Source organism: Chenopodium album, chromosome 8 (assembly GCF_948465745.1).
Source record: "Chenopodium album chromosome 8, dcCheAlbu1.1, whole genome shotgun sequence".
NCBI lineage: Eukaryota > Viridiplantae > Streptophyta > Magnoliopsida > Caryophyllales > Amaranthaceae > Chenopodium > Chenopodium album.
In genome coordinates, this window is record NC_137841.1 from 65,991,506 (window position 1) to 66,011,244 (window position 19,739).

Sequence of the window (19,739 nt, forward strand, 5' to 3'; positions counted from 1 at the left end):
ATTGTTATGGGTATATGGTGAATAAAAAAATTACTCAGGGGCATTTGATGAAATAGCCGTTAACAAATACATACTCTTATTAATACTCCATTTTTTTATTTTTTTTTAACTAAAATGGGTCGATCCAACCACTTAAGATGCCAAGACCATACCCATAAAATATGACCTAATATGGCCTCATGGGCTTAATAACCCAACAAAAAATGAGAATGGGCAGTTTGGTAATTACTAAGTTCGGCTCTCACTCTACTTGCAGTATAAAAGGCATCATCTTCCCCCTTACAAACCCTAATTTCTGCTACATTTGCCACTCTCTCTATATTTCCCCTCAGTAGCGGCTAGGGTTTTTGCTCATACTCTTCGAAGGTACTTTCTCTCTCCTCTATTTTCTCTTTCAATTCCGAACATTCATCGTGTTTAATCTGTTTACTTTTTCGTTTGATCTGATTATTCGAGTTTCTCTAAGATGTTGGCCCTGTTTTTTTATCGAATTTGTTTGAATTTTTTTGTTGTTGATTTGTGTGAAATGTGATTGAAATGATTTAGTTTATCTCGATTTTTAGGGTTCTACGAATTTGGTTGTACTGCTTAAGTTGGATTTTTTGTACGCTTTATGTGATTTAGCTTCTTTTCCTGCGAACATTTGGAGTAGATTTTGTGTTTTTCTAATAAAAGGTAGGAAAGTTTTGAAATTTATTTGTTTTTAGAATAAATAAGTGAAGTAATCCCAGAAATTAAATATATTTTTGTGGTTAATATTCAAATTGTGGTGATTAATTTGTGTTCTGTGTAACTAATTTTATGGATTATGGCTTTAACATGAAATTTTAGTGATGCATTGGTTTGGGATGTATAATCTGCAATTGATATGAAATGGAGGAGCGGACTAGTGCTTTCGGATGATTAATTATAGGCTATATGATCTGAGTAATTGGTTTTGATTTTAATGGGTGATTGATTGGTACTTTTATTATGCAGAAATGGGTGAGGAGGCTACTAAAGTTGTTGTACCGGAGTCTGTTTTGAAAAAGCAGAAGAGGGAAGAAGAATGGGCTTTGGCCAAGAAGGAGGATCAGGATGTTCAGAAGAAGAAGAGAGTTGAAAACAGGAAGCTGATCTTTAAGAGGGCTGAGCAGTACGCCAAGGAATACGCAAACCAGGTCCGTGTTTGTTATTTGTGGCGTCTGTTCTTGGTGTATGGTTATGTAATTAAGTTTCTGATTTGACTTGTTTATTGTTAATCAGGAGAGGGAATTGATCTGTCTCAGAAGGGAGGCTAAATTGAAGGGTGGATTCTACGTCGAGCCAGAGGCTAAGCTCCTATTTATCATCCGTATTAGAGGGTGGGTGATCAACTGTATTTCAATTAGTTAAACTGTGATTGTTAGTTGATTGTTTGTGGTATTAATGGAAGTTTTCATGTTTATACAGTATCAATGCTATGCACCCCAAGACTAGGTCTATTCTGCAGCTTCTCCGATTGAGACAGGTTCGATAACACATTTTGAGTTTTTAATGTTTGGTATAATGTAGCTAGCTTTACTGCTTTCTGTCTATATACATGTTTATGTGTTTTTTGCCTATAAAATCAGATATAATTCTATAACTAGTGACTATCTTTTGTTTATTTTCCATTTCCGCAAAGTTGAGCTTATAGAAATGATTTGTGGTGGATGAGTTTTTGATTTTGCTTGGCAATATTTTCCTTGCGTTGTTAGTCAAGTGTTGATTGATCTTATTTTTAGCTTCTTTAGTTTCTTGTTTGTGTGATTGGCTCTTTACTTTAGCCTGGCTGCTTACTGTTATATAACAAGCTTCTTACTCTAGGGAATTTTCATATTTTGTTTTGTTATTGTAGTCTAATATTCTTTGTCAATGCAGATCTTCAATGGAGTTTTCTTGAAGGTGAACAAGGCAACATTGAACATGTTGCACAGAGTCGAGCCTTTTGTTACCTTCGGGTATGTGCTCTGCACCATAGTTATTGGCTGTTTGGTTGCCTCCTGGTTTGAGTTTGATTGTTTTCTTACCAAATTCCTGCCTTTGCAGATACCCTAACTTGAAGAGTGTGAGGGAACTGATCTACAAGAGGGGTTTCGGAAAGGTTAACAAGCAGAGAATTGCTTTGACCGACAACTCCATTGTTGAGCAGGTAATTATTTGTCTGTGAAACATTTTTTTTCCAGATAAATATATCTTTCATGGTGTTGTTTGAACACATCTTTTTGGAATTTCACCTGACTCCAAGAATTTACATTAGTCATCATTTTGTGTTCAATTTCATCTTATCTGGTTAATGGTAATGCCAAATCTTGATGTCTAAAACCTTAGCGTAGATGATGATATGATGTTGCATCTTTTGGTAAAAAAGGCTGTTTAGATTAGTGTAGTCTTTCTATGACTAATTTGAAGTATTAAATCTAAATGTTCTGCAGTACTTTTGTGATGTTAATTTAATTTACTTGACTGTGTACTTTGTCTTACAGACCCTTGGGAAGCATGGCATCATCTGTGTGGAGGATCTCATCCACGAGATCATTACAGTTGGACCTCACTTCAAGGAGGCCAACAACTTCCTATGGCCATTCCAGCTCTCAGCTCCATTGGGTGGACTGAAGAAGAAGAGGAACCACTTTGTTGAAGGTGGAGATGCCGGTAACCGTGAGAACTTCATTAATGAGCTCATCAGGAGAATGAATTAGGGTGTAGTGTATTCTTCCCTTTTTTTGATCCGGTGTTGTTTTAGGTTAAACATATCTTGAATGTTTTTGATAGAGATTCAAAGAATGAATTTTATGTTTCTGGATTTTGTGTTTCCTTATGGTTTAAAAGTTTTGAAGAGTTATTTAAGGTACATTTTAAAGATGAGTATCTGTTTCAATCTCTCTTCATATGAGAATGATAATTATGTTTTTGAGCAGTTTATGTATCTTGTTATTACATGTGCTGAAATTCTCTCGTGACCCAAACCATTTTGGCATTCTATCTTTGGACATAATTATCTCTTTAAGAGCTCATTCTGTAGTTGATTGAAATAGATGTATTGGATTATTTTCTACTAAGTATGAAATCACAATTAGTTTACGGAATTTATGGGACTTGTTTTGTACTTTGTTACAAAATTAGCATGTTTGAAGGTAGATATATGTGTGATGAACTTGGATATTGTGTGAAGGCGTAGTTCATAAAAATTGAGAGCAATGCGGAAATTATGAGATGATGAACTTGGAACCGGATAACAGCAGATTATCAAACAAGCTTGAGTTGAACTTATGGTGAATTAACCTAAGTTGTACTCAAGGGGCTTTTGATTGGGAGTTTAAAAAATATAATTGTATTATATATCAATTGAGTTTGCTCAATTTATCTCAGTTTTCCATGATTTTATTTAAAAAATGTTATTCTAGGTAGCAAAGTAGTTTGTGAGGTATTTGTGCTTGTAAATAGGTAAGGTACCATGAAAATATGAAATGGAAAATGTAATCTCTTGCTCATGGGTTCTCCTAATGTAAAACCTTGTAAGACCATTCATTTTTGTCCTTATACTTCAATTTAGGCTATATTCTCATTTGGCAGTAATATAATCTCTCTATTTAATTTTGGAAAATAATCACATGTTTGTTCGACCTGCTCAAAACAAGTCACCTTTGCGTACCGCCATCTTACCACCATACTACAACCACCAACCACGATAACCACCACCCTTTTTCCTTTCTTTGTCGCCCTAGGCGACTAGGCCCCTTACTCTTAGCTCCTTCCTTCTCAACCCATATCCACCCTTCCTACCTCCTCTATTTCACTTTCTTTTTTTTCTTTTTCTATCTCTTAAATCTTGTTAAGGGGGTGGATTTAAGGGGGTCGGGATGGGATTTCGTTGGTGGAGGTGGGTTTTTTGAGAGGGTGCTGATGAAATTACAAGGGAATGTGGCTAATCGAGGGTTGGGGTGGGTTTTTCATGTGGTGGAGGTAAAGTTGTAATTGGCAACAAGTGAAGTTTAGGGGGAAGGTTGGTGGCTTTATGGGTGAGTTGGGTCAACGAGGCAGCATGATAGGGTAGGTTTTTTACAGGCGGGTTACAGGGCAAATAGGGGGAGATTGCGGGTGGGTTTCAGGGTGAATGAAGGTAGTTGAGGGGTGAGGGTGGTTGTCTATGGGGGAAGGGATGGCTGGGAGGGGAAAAAGTAGTGGCCGAAGGGAGAGGGGCGGCAGTGGTAGTGGCGACAGTGGCAGTTGTTAGGGGCATTATACAAGTTGGGCACAATAAATTTGGTAGAGGAAAAAAGAAAGAGCGAGAAAGGTAAAAATACAAAAGTGTCCATGTAATGTAACATAGACTAAAGAATGTGAAAATATAAGGGTATGTTGGTTATTTGTAGTGTGAACATAGATAAATTTTGTCTTAATAGAAATGATGCAATAATATTTGTGAAACTTTCTTAAAAGGCGAGTGGTGCAATATTAAAAGAATGGAGGAAGTATTATTTTTGTTTTATTTTTTGCAATTTTTTTTAAAAAATTGGACCAATAAAATGGTAATACGTAGTAGTCACCTTCTAAAACTGGTAACAACTTAAAAACAAGTTAAGGGGCTTGTTTTAAGAAAATAGGAGACAAATGTTGGCTTGTTCCATGTACAAATTCTTAAATGGACCTGGTTCACACTAATTTATTGTGGACCACTAACATAAGAGAAACTATGGTTGTTTTATTAATATAAAAAGGGAATCTATAATAATAAAAAATGTAACGATGTTGAAATAAAAGTCATTTTGGTAATATATAGGCTATAAGAGGTTAATCTTTTTGATGAAATATTTTATATACTCGTCAATGTGAATAATAAAGGTCACTATGTTAATATTAGGGTCATAACGTCGTATTTTAAATTCACAATACCATTAAACATTATACAAGTTTTAATAAAGGTTACTATGTTGAAAATAAGGTTACTATGTCCAAAATAAGGGTCACTATGTTCAATATAATGTCAGTTGCGTGTGTATAAACCTCGGGTCCACAATAATATTATTGTGGACCAGGTCCACGCAAGTTTTTCCGTGTTCCGGAATACGCAAACATTGGATCATTTTGAGCAGATCAAGCAAAGGTGAGATTATTCTTTTTATTTTTTTCTTAGCTCCCGATATAATAATATTTAGGCTATGCTCTCTTTGGCAATCTAAATATCTCTTTTTGAGTCTTTCCAAAACTTAGATGTAACCTACATATTCTTATCGTTTATTTTAGTTAGCCATGTGTGAGTAGTTCAAATCTAGGCTTTTAAGAGAGCCATGAATGAAAAGAAGGGATCATTTAATTTAGGTGATTTGATTATTAACTATATCGTTAATTCCTATTGACTATTATCATTGCTTTTCACATAGACTTGGCTAGATTTAGTTCAATGTGTTATTAGGTTATTCTCCGATATGTATAAACATGATATCAAAAACTATCTTTTTTAGAGAACTAGAATAATGCATGGCAAATGAGTTAACTTGAGCATATTAATTTTTATTGTCAAGATTCAACCAAATTTGTAGGGGCTATAGAAATTGATGCTTTAACTGTACTTTAGAATTGTTTGAAAGACTCGTAAAAAAAAATTGTTTGAAAGATTAAGGAACTTTGAATTTAGGCTTATAGTGTAACACTCTGATCCAAACAAATTAAGGGGGGCCTATTGTCACGAAATGCGCATCAAGGGCCAACAATTGTTCTTTCATGCGCACTTTGAGAAAACTTCCCAGGAGGTCACCCATCCCAAGACTACTCCTAGCCAAGCACGCTTAACTGTGGAGTATCGTAGCATATGAGCTCACTAAAAAGAAGATGTATCTTGTTGATATGAGTAATATATCAAATCCTTTTAAAACAATCATAAAGGGTATTACTTATAGGATTGTAAATGCATAGAAATTTCAATTCGTGGTTCAAAAAGGCATGGAGTTTGGGATAATCGAAAATTAAAGTAAAAATGATCCGACTAGAGGAGTTATGCTCAATGCAAACTCCTATGCTTTGCTTAGGAGTCATTGACTTTTAGCGCTGACTACAACAAGATGAATTGCACATCCTTATTCCTACTTCAAATAAATTAAAGGTACAATTCGGATTTGCATTGAATTTGAAATGCTCAACAAGTGATTTGCAATGTTAGGACTTGCATTGAATACCATAGTTTGAGTTTGTTGGTGATAGTTTGATAGAGTAGATAAACCGATCTTGGGTATCAACCATTAGTTTAAGCTTTTGGTTGAAATGGTCCACTAATATGGTATCTAGAGCTAGAGTGACACAAAAGTCAAGAGTTCGAATCTCATCCACCCCTCTTTCAAAGTGAAATATTAAACGCTGAGAATGGTGGGGCACATGCTATATCCACATTTCAAGCCCAATTGGCTCTCATGTGAGGAGGAGTGATAGAGTATATAAATTGATCTTAGGCTTCAACCATCAATTTAAACTTTTGGTTGAGATGGTCCACTAACAGTTAGTCCTTAATAATTGGGTTTTTAAGGACTTTGGCTTGGGTACTTTGAATGTCGAATTTTAGGACTGGACTATATTATATCAATTCCTTGGCCCATTATTCGAACTGAATTGTTTAACAAGTGATATTGTTCAATCATTATCGGACATTATGTAGGGATGAGACTCATGAGAGGAAGATAAATATTTACGTGCCTATTTTTTTTTTTTATCACCATCAAATGAATACGGAATTCCATTATTGGGTGGTGAGAGTGCTAATAATAATGATAACCAAGTTTGCATGAAGAATTTGATTTCACTGTGAGATTTATTTAGTTGCTTTTCATCGAGAGTAAAATTGAAAGTTGTAAAGTATGGAAAATTAGCTAAATTAGAAAATGTATCTCTAAGTGAGGACACCTTTTTATGTAACACCCTGAAACCCCTCCCCTTAAAATAACCTGTTTTACCATTTTAAAATACAAAGTAGGAAATAACCAAGGTATACTTGCCACCGTGATTATGGCTAAGACATTTATTAAAGACACACAGCGGAAGACTATATTTAAAACCATTCAAAACAAATCAACTTTAAAGTCAAAACCAAACGAAAGTAAAGTCAAACCAAAGTGATCAACCTACAACTTGGAACCATTATAGACCCTGATTAAAACCGAGCAATACCTAAACCTTTGTGTTAGCTTCGTGAGCATAATAAATAAATAATAACCAAAGCAATAAAAACACATCACATTTTTATGGAAACTAAGCATGATTCCCTCTTCACTTATGCCCAACATGAAAATGCTCCATCACCTGAAAATATTCTCTCTACTTGTCCCCACTACTCGCCATTATAAATGGGTCGTCGTAGAGCCAAGATAAAGACAAGGCCAAACAAAGAGACAAACACACAATCAGCAAAACCAAGTACATAAGCGTAATAAAACACACTAACATGCTTTAATCCTAACAATCACACAACTTACCTTGTTGCACCTGTAAACAAGCATTTAAGACATTGATCAACATTTAACTAGACAAATACCAATGTCCATTTAATTTGATTATGCATCGAACGAGTTTCCAACCAAATTCCTGCCCCAAATAAAGTGAGGTAAACTACATTGGGAGATAACCGGGTAGGCAAATGTCACATGAAGTGACGGACATCCTGCGCATGATAATAATAAAATGAAAAACATCGTCCTATACTCTCAGTAGAAGTTATGGTTAAATATAAAACCCCATAACTCTCTCCATATGTTCAGGTATATACATTCCAAGAGTTTTGGTGTGTAATCTCTTTCACTTTACGTTGTTTTACATATTAATCAACTTGAAGATGACTCTCAGACCATAACAAAACAAACATTATAATTATACAAGCAATCAATCATACCAAATTAATTCTTGAATAATTAGCGACCCCATAACTTTTAATGTTGAATCCTTTTAATCTACCTCGGTGTCAAAGACACCTTAAACGCATAATGCGCCGCAAATTATCCCTCGGTGTTAGAAGCACATTAAGTGCACATAGACACCGCAATATAATTTATTCCTGTATACTAAGACATAGGGATGTCAGTGGGGCAGGTCAAGTAGGAGACCCGCCCCATCCTCGCCCCAGTGGGGCGGGGATAGGTCTTGGTTTGGTGGGTGGTGGGGCGGGGATAGGGATAAAAATCATACCCGCCATGGGTGATGGGGCGGGGGTGGATTTTACATTGTACCCGCCCCATCCCCGCCCCGCTCCGCCCGCCCCACTTCGTACCCGCCTTATCCCCACCTCACACCCACATCTATATATTTTATAAAACAAAATTATATACTTTTATATACTATTTTATATATAAAAAAATATGTAAAATAAAATAGTAGATATAATAATTTGTAATACACTAATTTTATAACTAAAAAAAGTGTGTAATATTAATAATAATTTTATTTGTTGTAATTTATACGTAGTATTAAATATGTTGGATTGTGTATTGGGAGGTGGGTCTTAGGTGGGGATTAGGAGGGTTTTAGGTGGGGATTAAGTGGGGATGGATATCCAAGTAGGGGGTGGGGTGGGGATGGTTTTGGAATTGTACCCGTTGGGGCGGGGATGGGGATGAATTTTGGACCCGCCGCGGGGATGGGGACGGGGATGGGGATGAAAATTTTAGGTGGGGATGGGGATGGGAAGACCAACATTCGTCCCGACCCACCCCATTGATATCCCTACTAAGACACTTGGTAACTCAATTCCCATGCTTAAAACATCAATAAAAATTATATGAACCATAATAAAATTCCCTTTCAATATTCCAAACCAAATTAACCATTTTGTTTAATTAACCATGCTCTGAATCATGCCAATAATAAATATATGGTTTAATAACAATATTCCAACATCACCAATTCCAATAAATAATTTATTTTAACCAATCATGCTACACAAGTATTCTACCAAAACCATTCCAATTCAATCAATCCAATTCAAATCACCAATCTCATTTCAATTCAACCATTCCATAAATTCCTAGCATGACACCAACTTGAAATCACTTAAATAAATCCTAGCATATATTTACACGCTTAATAAATTTTTGAGTACGCATACGTACCTCAAATAAGCCCTTAAAATAGCCGAAAACACTACAACAATTCCCGAACCAATTACTATATTATTTTCTTGTATACACAATTTCCAACAACTTAAATTCACTTTAGACTACTTAAAATAATTTGAAAATTACTACCTCTGTTTCATATTATTTGCAACGATTAAACATTTTTTCTCTCTACTTTATGTCAAATCGTTACAAATAATATGAAACTGAGGTAGTATTTAAAAACCCCTAATTACCCTCCCTTTTAATGGGTGATTAAACCCTTTAATTAAAATCACAACACTACTACTTTACACAAAATTCCAGTAATAATGCTTTGTTAAAACTCCTTAAAAACTCATCAAAATCACATTTTTATACTTGGTTAATAATCAAAATCAATGGGTATTCAAATTCCCCAAATCAATTTATGAAAGAACCCTAAAAATCAAGTCTTTATATTAAAAATCCTAATTTTATACTTTATGAAATCTGAAAATAATACCAATAATAGTAAGGAAAATTTGATTCTAATAATCCAACCTTTCGCCAGTCTTATTCTATTAATCCCACCTTTTGATTATTCTTGATTAATCCCACCTTTAGGGGTCATCTTATTCTAGTAGGCCAACCTTATCGGTTACCTGTTTTTTAGGTATTTTTTTTTTTTATCAATTTTTAACAAAACAAAAAGAATTTTAAAAAAATAAAAATAAAATTCAGCAACCACCAATGACCCACCTTCCCTCAAGTCTCCCATGGATTCCGGCAGCCTGAATTGCCCAGCAACCCAACCAATTCTGGCCAGTTCCTTTCTCGCCCCCTAAACTTCCTTTTCCGGCCTAATTCCCCCTTCCCCTCTCTTTCTGCTGTTTCGGCTGCCAGACCTTTCTTCGAAAACCCAATATAAACTTCCGACAACTCTCTCCCCTTCCCCCTAACCTCCCTTTTCCGGCCTACGTGTCAAGACCCTTGAAACCCGAAACCCCACCCACCGAAACCCTTGAAACTCGAAATCCCACCCATCAAAACCCTTGAAACCCGAAACCCCACCCACCGAAACCCTTGAAATTCGAAATCCCACCCATTGAAACCCATGAAATCCGAAATCCCTCCCATCGAAACTGAAAAGGAAAACTAGGTGGGGGTTTTGGATTTCCGCCGAAATATAAAGAGGGGCAGAGGGGAGATTTTGGTCGTGGTTGGTGATTGGGGTGGCAAGGGAAGTAGGGAAGGGTAGCAGGGTGGTGATATGTCCAATTTATATAGTGTTTTACCCCCGTCCCGTGGTCATAATTAGTAGTGTTGTTGGCTCTTTAGAGCCACTTTTATTACTAATTTGTGTTTTCTAGTGTTTTTGTAGCTTTGCTTGAGTTTTGTAGGAAATTGCACATTTGGAGCGTTTTCCGGGTTTTTCACAAAGCAACTACGAGCATTGGGAGGACACGACCGTCTTTGAAGCCCAGGACCGGTGAGAGCTGGTGATTAAGGGCTCGGTATGTGATACCGGGGCATATGAATCGAGTATTCAAGACCCGAAGAGGAAATCCGGATTGGGCCGAAGAATCTAGCCCAATCGAAGTCCAAGCCTCGAAGAAGAAGCCGGGCCCGATCGGGCAAGCTTGTGCCTGATCGGGCAGGCGCGCACAAAGAAGCAGCAAGAAGAAAGGCGCGCCCGATCGGGTGAGCATAACCTCGATCGGGCGCGGCGCGCCAAGAAGGGCGAAGATTGATTATTATGTTTTACCCTGGAATATTATTTATTGGTGAACCTATGCCCTAGGCCTTTTATTCATTGTTTTCTCCTTATTCTTAATCTTCGTAGTTTAGTTTCCTTTGATTATAATATTTTGGTTACTTTATAATCTAGATTATATTAATTAATTAGGAATAGAAAGACTCGTTTCTCTGTGGATTCGACCCTACTTCCCTATCTACATTAGTTAGAGGATTTAGGAATTACTTTTGATTAGGTGATACGAATTTAGCCTGCCAGGTGGCTACTGTGGTTTGGGACGGGCAGTAGAGGTGGTTGGGGTGGTTGAGAGTGTGTCGGCTTTCATGAAGTTGAGGGGCAGGGAAGAGGGTAGGGGGAAAGGAATGAAAGAGGAAACATGAAAGAGGAAATGAATGTGAAAAAAAAAGTAAAAAGATTTAAAAAAAAATTAAAAAAAATTTTAGACCAATCATAGCACGACACGTGGACTAGCAACATATTATAGAAGGTGGATGACCTGTTGGGCCTGATAAAATAGAATGGGGTGTAAAAGTGGGATTAATCAGCTATAATTGAAAGGTTGGATTAACATATTAAGACCGGCGATATGATGGATTATTAGAATCAATTTTTCCTAATAGTAAATCTTAAATTATACTTTATAAACCATCAAAACATGGCTATGATACTAATCAAACATACTTTAAATAATTATAAAAATATCAAAATAACTATAATAAAAGAGGAAAGAGGAGAGGAGTAATTGTCCCAAATATATAAAAAGAATGATTGAGCTTTTATAAACATAAATTGTAATTTGTAGAGTAAGTATTGATTAAATTTAAAACTCATTATTTAAAACCCACATTTAAAATTATTTGGCGCAAAATAGATTTTATAAGTAAATAAATGATTATAAAATATATTAAAAATATGGGGTATTACATGTTAAATTTCATACCATTGTCTGAGTATCACTTAATGTTTCAATTAGTTAAGGACTTAAAATACAATAATACTTAGGGAATAACTTATTGGGAATAATGATTCACCAAATTTGTTCTACTCCGAGAAAGAGAATGAGCAACATAGTTGTTGGCCCTTTTAATACGAGACCAAAGAGTGAAGAACTTAAATTGAGTACACATTGAAAGATATCTCTTTAAACTGTACGAAGTGTAGTATAATGTGTGGATCGATCCTTTCAAGAATCGATCACTCAAAATTTAAGTTTATAGATGGAATTCAAGATTATTTCGTCTACTTCATAATTCATACCTTCTACTACCACCTGCACCCCCTAATTCCTTGCAACTACGCCAAGCTCCACTCGCCTATCATATTTTAAGGAAGCATCCATATTGATTTAAGTCACATATGAAGGTGGAGCACACCATTTTTTTTTTTTGGGGTTGAGGGTGCTTTGTGCTTTACCAAGTTGTAGATACGAGACATATTCTTATCATACGCCTATGTTAGCTTGTGTAAGCATTCAAAGAGTATCGATTTGGACGTTGTTTTGCTTTAAATTAAAGCACCTTGCAATGTTGTTTGCTCAAATACTCCTTGTTAGGAACATCCCCTTTGTTTAGTTTTTGAGCCTAGAGCTCTCCGACCAACTTATTAGTAGATTGCAAAATCTTGTCTCGCCTTGTCATTGAAACACATTAGTAGTTTTCCCACAGAACTCATTCACCATAAATAGCGCGTGCTCCAGTGTTTCCTCTTCAAACATGTCGAGCTTGTCAATAATAAATCAAATCTAATCAAACTTTCAAGAGCCTCGAGAAGATAAAATCAAAGAAGTAGCATCCGCAAGAAAAAATCTAACCACATCGCCATTGCGACACACATTCAATAACATGCATCATAAAATAATTTTTTTTTTGAATAAAGTTCGAAAAAGATATAATAACCGAGACTAGACACCCAGACTTATCGAGCTTTATTTTGTTAGGAATATGCAACACAAAGGCAAAAGTGACAATTTAGGATGCATCCAAAATGCAAGAATTGTTCTCCCAAAGTCCATCACACTTAAGTAGTTAGCACTAGTTAGTAACTAGATATAGGAATTGGAATGTCAAATATAAGGGCAAAAAAAGGAAATAAAAATAAATAAAGTAATTAAAAAAAGATAAAATTTATTATTACACAAGTGAGACCGTGGGAAGGAGACCAACAAAGGAAGAGAGAGAAAGTGAAAGAGGAGAGAGAAACAGCGATCGAGGGTTGCAAAACAAAATCTAATTCCCTCTTTCTCCCAAAATCAGCTCAAAAAAAATAAAAAATAAAAAATAAAAAAAAAACCCCAAAAAAATAAAGAAAAACAAAAAAAAAAACCCAGAAAAATTCAGAGAGAGAAGAAGCAAATGCACTTACGAGAAGAGAGAGAAAATAATCTAGCTGGGTATTTCGCAAAAATTTGCTGACAATTCGAAGAAAGTTGAAATTCATCGAATTTGGGTGTTGTTCAGTCACCTAAGAAGCTGCTTGGTTGCCGATAATAAGGTCAGAAATTGATCAAAAAAAGGGTAAATTAATCAGCTTCTGGTATTGTAGTTGAATTCCCATTTCCCCTTTTTCTTCAATTAATTGTGTTCTGAAAGCTGGGAATTTGTTTTCTGGGAAAAAGGGGGAAAATTAAAATCAGGGAAGTTAATTTAATTGATCTTATATGTTGAAGTTAAACTCTGCGATCTCAGTGCTTAAAAGGGGAATTGAGGGGTACCCAGTTGGTGAATTTTGAATTGGAAATGTGGGATTTTGAGCAACGGTATAGTTACGCGCTTTACAGTTTTTACCGTTTGAAGTCGAGGCGTCGTAAGCTTTGTTGCTTATTTTGGTGAATTTGAACTTAGGGTTTTGTGATTTCTAGCAGATTTGAATTGTATAAGTGTTGATTTTAGGGTTTGGTTGTTAGTTGTTTGAGTAAGTTAGATCTCTACTTGGGTGGTTGTCATTTTTGAAATTTAGGGTTTTGAATTTGGTTAGTAATTGTGGTTATGTGTTGGCATTTTTGGGTAATTTGAGTTAGTTTTATTAATTTGTTTAATTGGGTGTTTAGGGGTTGTGAAGTGAAATGTTGCTGAGATTTGAATTGGGAGGGATTTGGTGTTAGTAGTTGTTGGATTTTTGTTGTATGAGTTTGTAGGCGTGACTGTGAAGAAATAAAAATATGCAACCGGAAAAGAGTTCGCGTATGGATATTGGTGAGCTCAAAGCTCATTTGTTCAAGAAGGTTGGTCCGGACAGATTTAAGAGGTACTTCTATAGTTTGAACAGGTTTATAAATCAGAAGTTAAGTAAGAGTGACTTTGATAAGTCGTGTCATCGGCTACTTGGGAGGGAAAATCTCTCTTTGCATAATCAGATAATAAGGGCTATTTTGAAGAATGCTTGTAGTGCCAAGACCCCTCCTCCATCAGTTCATGAAGCAGGTCCTGCAAAACCTGCCATAGCAACTGGAAAGAGCTTGCCTATATCAGAGGATGGGCATGGTCAGCCGGCAGTTGTGTCCCAGAATCAAAGCTCAGTGGCCCCTGTTTGGTCGAATGGGGTTGTTTTGCCTATGTCTCCACGAAAGGTGAGGTCTGGAGTCCGTGAAAGGAAATTTAGAGATAGGCCAAGTCCTCTTGGGCCAAATGGGAAGGCAGATTCCGCTTCGCACCTGACAACTGCAACAGATGATAGTGGTGTGAAAACTGTAGAAAATGGGGATTTGATGGAGATGACTCCTTGCGATTATCAACGGCCTTTGCAGCCACCACGGGGGCTTGCTGAGCAACCAGAGAATGAAGAGAGATTGATGATGAAGAAATCTGTAGATATTCCAGGTGTCGTTCGAGGTAAAGACCAGAATAATGTACCTGCTGTTGAAGATGGGGAAGAGGTGGAACAAGGCAGCCGGCTTAAGCTCTCCAAAAGTCCTCTACTTGCTCCTCTTGGAATTCCATTTTTCTCACCTAGTGGTGGAGCCCGCAAATCATTACCTGGGACGCACATTGGCGATTATGTTAACTGCTTTGATATTGGCGGACTCTCTGACAGTGAGATGCTAAGGAGGCGAATGGAGCAGATTGCAGCTACACAGGGTCTAGGAGGGGTCACGACAGATTGTGCTAATACCTTAAATAACATGTTGGATGTATATTTGAAGCGATTAATCAGATCTTGTTTAGAGTTAGTTGGTAGTAGATCTACAAATGACACGTCAATGTATGCTGTTCAGAAGCAGCAAACTCACAGCAAGCTTATGAACGGTCTCTGGCCTAGTAATCATTTACATATGCAAAGTGGTGGTCCTCCTCTAGAAGAACAGAGGCCTCATCATTCTGTTTCTCTGCTTGATTTCAAGGTTGCAATGGAGCTAAACCCTCAGCAACTTGGAGAAGATTGGCCTTTGTTGTTGGAGAAGATATCTATGCAGGCATTTGAAGAATAAGATCTATGAAGAACATATGGAATTGCCTTTTAATCCTGGTGGGTTGGTCATTCTGGCTTGAAGAACATGTCTTTTATGACTTGTTGTTATTAATGGTGTCAATGTCCATTTAATTACGCCCCTGTCCCAAGCCAGGTCATTCCTACCCATTAGATACAGCTCGACCTTCGCAAGATCAAATGAAGGTTTTGAGCACGATGTATGTACAGCTCCTTTCACAGAGTTTGTACATGATCGGGGATTATTTAACTGGCCACCAGTGAACGGGTTCTCGAGGGATGCCCAGTGGTGGTTGCTCTGTTGTATGTTTAGCATTCTTGTTGGCTGTCTTCTGCCTGAGTCATGTAATTTACTGCCAAGAGGAGGAAACATGGAAAAGTTTTGCAGGGATACTGTTGTTTAGCTTGGTAAAGGTAATATTCACATAATGTAAGAGCTGCAATGTTGCTCTTCATGTGTTTTTAGATTAAAGTGGAATTCCAACATCAATAACATATTAACTTCTTAACAGCTTGTCATTGTAGTTTGACTCTGGATGTTTCCACTGTGAGGACCTGCAAATCTTTGCTTCTGAACATAAATTATGTTATTGTCAATAAAAGAGTTCAGCAATTTCAAAAAATATTGTGTAATGCAAGTTTTTGGCCTGGTGTTCTTAGCTGTATGTCTTGCAAATGTTTGTTGGGACTGATTTCTATCTCCTCCATACCTCAAGTTTTACTCATCTGTTGAGCTTTATTTCAGCACAAGTAATACAAGGACTTAGGATTTGCATTTTACTACCTCAATTCTTAGGTCCTTGACTGACTTTCCTTTTTTTTTTTTTTTCCTTAAATAACTCCATTATTTTTGTACAATTTACTGTCTAAATCCCAATAATGTTGTCCGTGGGTAAGTGACTAAATGATATGCGAGGAAGCTCCAGACACAATTTTGTTGCGAGTGCCTATGCTGCTTGAATTACTGGAAGGGTTAGATTTTGTAGCAAAATGCAGTGTCAGCTATGTGGTAAGCACTTTGAGTTGCTATCAGTATGTCTTTTACTTTTTATCTCTTTTTTTTTATTATTATTTTTATTATTTTTATTTTTAGTTTTTAATTTTTATTTTAATAATCTCTACATGAAACTATTTGTGAAGGGGGTTGGGGTTGGGGGTGGGATTGGAGGTGTAGTCATTGTGAAATTGTGCAATTTTGCAGAGAAGCATAGCTGCTTATGTGAACCAGTATCCATAATTATTTTCTTTGGCTCCTGAGGTTTGAGTCTGCTTATTTTCTTTTCAGTTACATTGGAAATTTGATATTTTTATTCATTAGGCATCCCTCTTAAAAAAGATGACCACCAAAGTCTACTTTGTTTTTGGTAGTGTTCCAATTATTTGATAATAATGATATACAAAAAATAGACATAAGATATCTTTCAACTGAACTAAGCTCTGTACTTTGTTTCTCCTGCTGTGTTTCTGTCCTTCATATAAAGCATGATGATTAACTCTATCCCGTATCCCCCCTTCCGAAAAAAAAAAAGGAAAAGAAAAGAAAAAAAGAACAACCCTTTCCCTTCTCTGCCTTACAATTTCTATATCATTGGTGCGTCATCTGTCTAAGAACTTCTCATTCGTCATTTACAATATTCAATCCATGTCTAGAGCTTTTCATATTGGCCTTGAAATTTTTATGGATTGAATACTGAATAACACTGACCTTATTCCTGGATATCAAATATGTTGTTTCGCTGAACAGGTCCCACTTCCCAAGCACAATCATGTTATTCCTCCTTTCATCTCTTGGGGATTTTCTCCATCATTTTTATGTTTTATTTATTTATTTATTTATATATGTTACTTTTCTTAACCCCCTTTTCATGTGGGAGCTTCTTCAGAGGCATTGGTGTAATATTAATAAAAATTTGTAATTGAATAATTGGTTATCATTTGATACTCTGTTCTCTGTGTTATCTTGGAATTACTTTTATTATTTATGTAGGTTGTCAATATTAGTACTTGAATTATGTATTGCAACATGTCCAAGATTTGTATGTGGCCATAGCATAGTTGTCATGACTTTCCACACCTTGATGACCATTGCTGTTACTGATTTGTTGTGTCCTTCCCCTTCTGAAAATATGGAGAGGAAGGCAGGGAAGCCTGATCTGTGCGGAATACTGGAAATTAGTGATTGTCAGTGGACATACTTCTTTCTATCTATTTGAAATAAGTAGGTGTTTCCACCTATTGTCTTTTCGGTAGTGGCAGGATTGTGTTCCCTCTTGCTCATGGAGAAGCATGCTGTGGACGTGAGGAAATTGCTTACTTATTGCCCAAAGCCAGGGTTATTATCATTAATTTCTTGGATGATAGAGACTGTTGTTGGATTCAGCTTAGTTCAGAATGTATTGATGGTCCCAAAGAAGAAGGATGATGTGGAAGCTGGTTCCCTTAACAATTTGGTGGTGCACACAGAAGTGAACAAACTGGCAGACATTGAGACTATAAAGTTCTAGTTCTATATTGTGAAGCTTTTGTGTTATTGCGTACAAGTGCTTGATGATTGGCTTTCCAGATCAGTTTTGCATGTTTTGTAAGTTTGACGGATAATGGTTATTTTGATCATAGCATTTATTTATATGAGCAAGCACCTCTTTCTTGTCCTTCTTTTGCTACAGCATCTATGTATATGGATTATGAACATAAAAAAGTAACCAGTATCTAAGGAGTCAACTCTGCATGTGGTTTCTGATAGTTAAATCTCATTGCCTGTTATTTGTGGAATGAACTGAGGCCTGAGGCATTACAGAATGTATAACTCATGGAGGATTGTAATGATATCTTCTTCCATCCAATTTAACTGTGATGAACCCAAGTGGGCAACCTTTTGCTGTGTATACAAGGAGGAAACGACTATTAGCAGACCAATTGGCAACAGCGGTACAGCAAGGCAGTGGGAGAAAAGCACCTTTGGGGGAAGCAAACAAAACAAATTAAAGAAGCACTATGGAGAGTAAAGAGAAGCAGCAGCAGGAGCAAAAGAAGACACGAGTAATTAAACAAGAATGTATTTTTGAGTAGCTTGATTGTATAAATAATGAATGAGTAGCATGAGTTGTGGTTATGCATTTTGAATATTGAGAAACTTGTCTAGTGATTGGCAGCCTAAAGTTGCTTAGAGAGTGATAACCTAAAGTTATCTTTATTACCCTTTTGGCCATTATCAATGAAACAGTAATCTTTGTTGCTATTTCAGCTTGTTAGTGTCTCTGTTATTCTCTTGCTTTAGTCAGTTCATATCATTATCCTTCTTGAAATTCCAGGAAACTTGCTCAATAGTTGTTGCATTGATCCTTTCTTGTACAGGCTGTGAATAGTGGATATGCTGATAGCTTTGTCTCGTTATAATTGGAGACAGGTCCAGAATATGGCTATGAAAAGACTCAGAGAAGGAGATATTTAGTGAGGTTGAGAGAGCAGGGTATTGTACTAGAGGATGCAGGTGCAGTCTTCTGACTCTTAATTTAGGCCCATGTTCTGCTCTGCTTCTCTTTCAAAAGTTTATAGTAGCATACTATGTTCAGAGAGTGCAGTCAAGAGGGGCTTTGCCCTCATTTGTGCTAAAAGAGAGAGAATTTGTGTGCGACTGAGTCTCATTCATAAAGTATTGACCATTTTTGTTATTTTTTGTATTACTCTTTGAGAAAGGAAGAAGGGGGAATGTCTTAGCTCTCCCAATGATAAGAGCTATCATTTAGGAAGGTTGGAATTCTAGGAGACTAGTCTCTATTCCTGCCTCCAAAATTCAAAGATCAAAATTTTGTTGTGTTTTTTAGTGTTTCTTGCAGGATTACTATCATATTGGAGATGGTTAAATCGCAAATGCTTTAGTTTCTGCCATTTTATTGAAGAATACATGGGTGTCAAAATCATCAATCAAACAACCAATTGAAGAAGCCTTTGCTAAAGTTTGAGGAAAGGGTAAGTGAATTGCAGGTAATTGCTGTACTATAGGCATTTCATGTCTGGTAATTATATTTATTTTATTATCTGGCCTTCTGTCTACTATTGGCATATGGATATTTAGATCTAGTTCAAGAGAGGCATTCCCACCCGTATTTGGTATATGGTGTGTGCTGATGTGGCTGCATTTATATAATGGAGCAACTTGGAAGAATTCAAGGGTATGGCATTTTGGAAATCCATGTCTTCTTGAGATGCCTTGCACCTTTTGGTGTAGGTTTTCCCTGAGATTGTTTGAGGTGTTTTTGATTAAAGTCATGTTTGTTAAAGTAAAAATCTGTTAGCTTAGCTATTATTTCAAACTTCTTGTAAGGTAATTGATCAGCTATTCAGCTGGTTTTATTAGCCGATTGGTAAAATGACCTGATAGCTGGTCAAATACATAATTGTAGATATTTCAATTTTCTGCTAAAAAACAATTCTTTCAGTAAGCCTTACTATTTGAGGTTATTGCAAAAGAGCTTATTGTACTTGAAAAGCTCTTTTTTAAACAC

At 36.4% G+C, this 19,739-nt stretch overlaps 2 protein-coding genes across 2 annotated transcripts; both read left to right on the forward strand.

The window, feature by feature from the left end:
* Positions 1 to 249: 249 nt before the first annotated feature.
* On the forward strand, positions 250 to 2,920 carry LOC145642026 (large ribosomal subunit protein uL30y). Its single transcript, XM_081693093.1, has 7 exons — positions 250 to 366; positions 979 to 1,160; positions 1,246 to 1,343; positions 1,432 to 1,489; positions 1,882 to 1,961; positions 2,050 to 2,152; positions 2,487 to 2,920. The coding sequence occupies exons 2-7, from the start codon at positions 981 to 983 to the stop codon at positions 2,700 to 2,702; spliced, it is 735 nt and encodes a 244-aa protein (XP_081549219.1). The 5' UTR covers positions 250 to 366; positions 979 to 980; the 3' UTR covers positions 2,703 to 2,920.
* A 10,043-nt stretch (positions 2,921 to 12,963) lies between these two features.
* Positions 12,964 to 15,847, forward strand: LOC145642027 (uncharacterized). Its single transcript, XM_081693094.1, has one exon. The coding sequence runs from the start codon at positions 13,970 to 13,972 to the stop codon at positions 15,233 to 15,235; it is 1,266 nt and encodes a 421-aa protein (XP_081549220.1). The 5' UTR covers positions 12,964 to 13,969; the 3' UTR covers positions 15,236 to 15,847.
* The last annotated feature ends 3,892 nt before the right edge of the window (positions 15,848 to 19,739 follow it).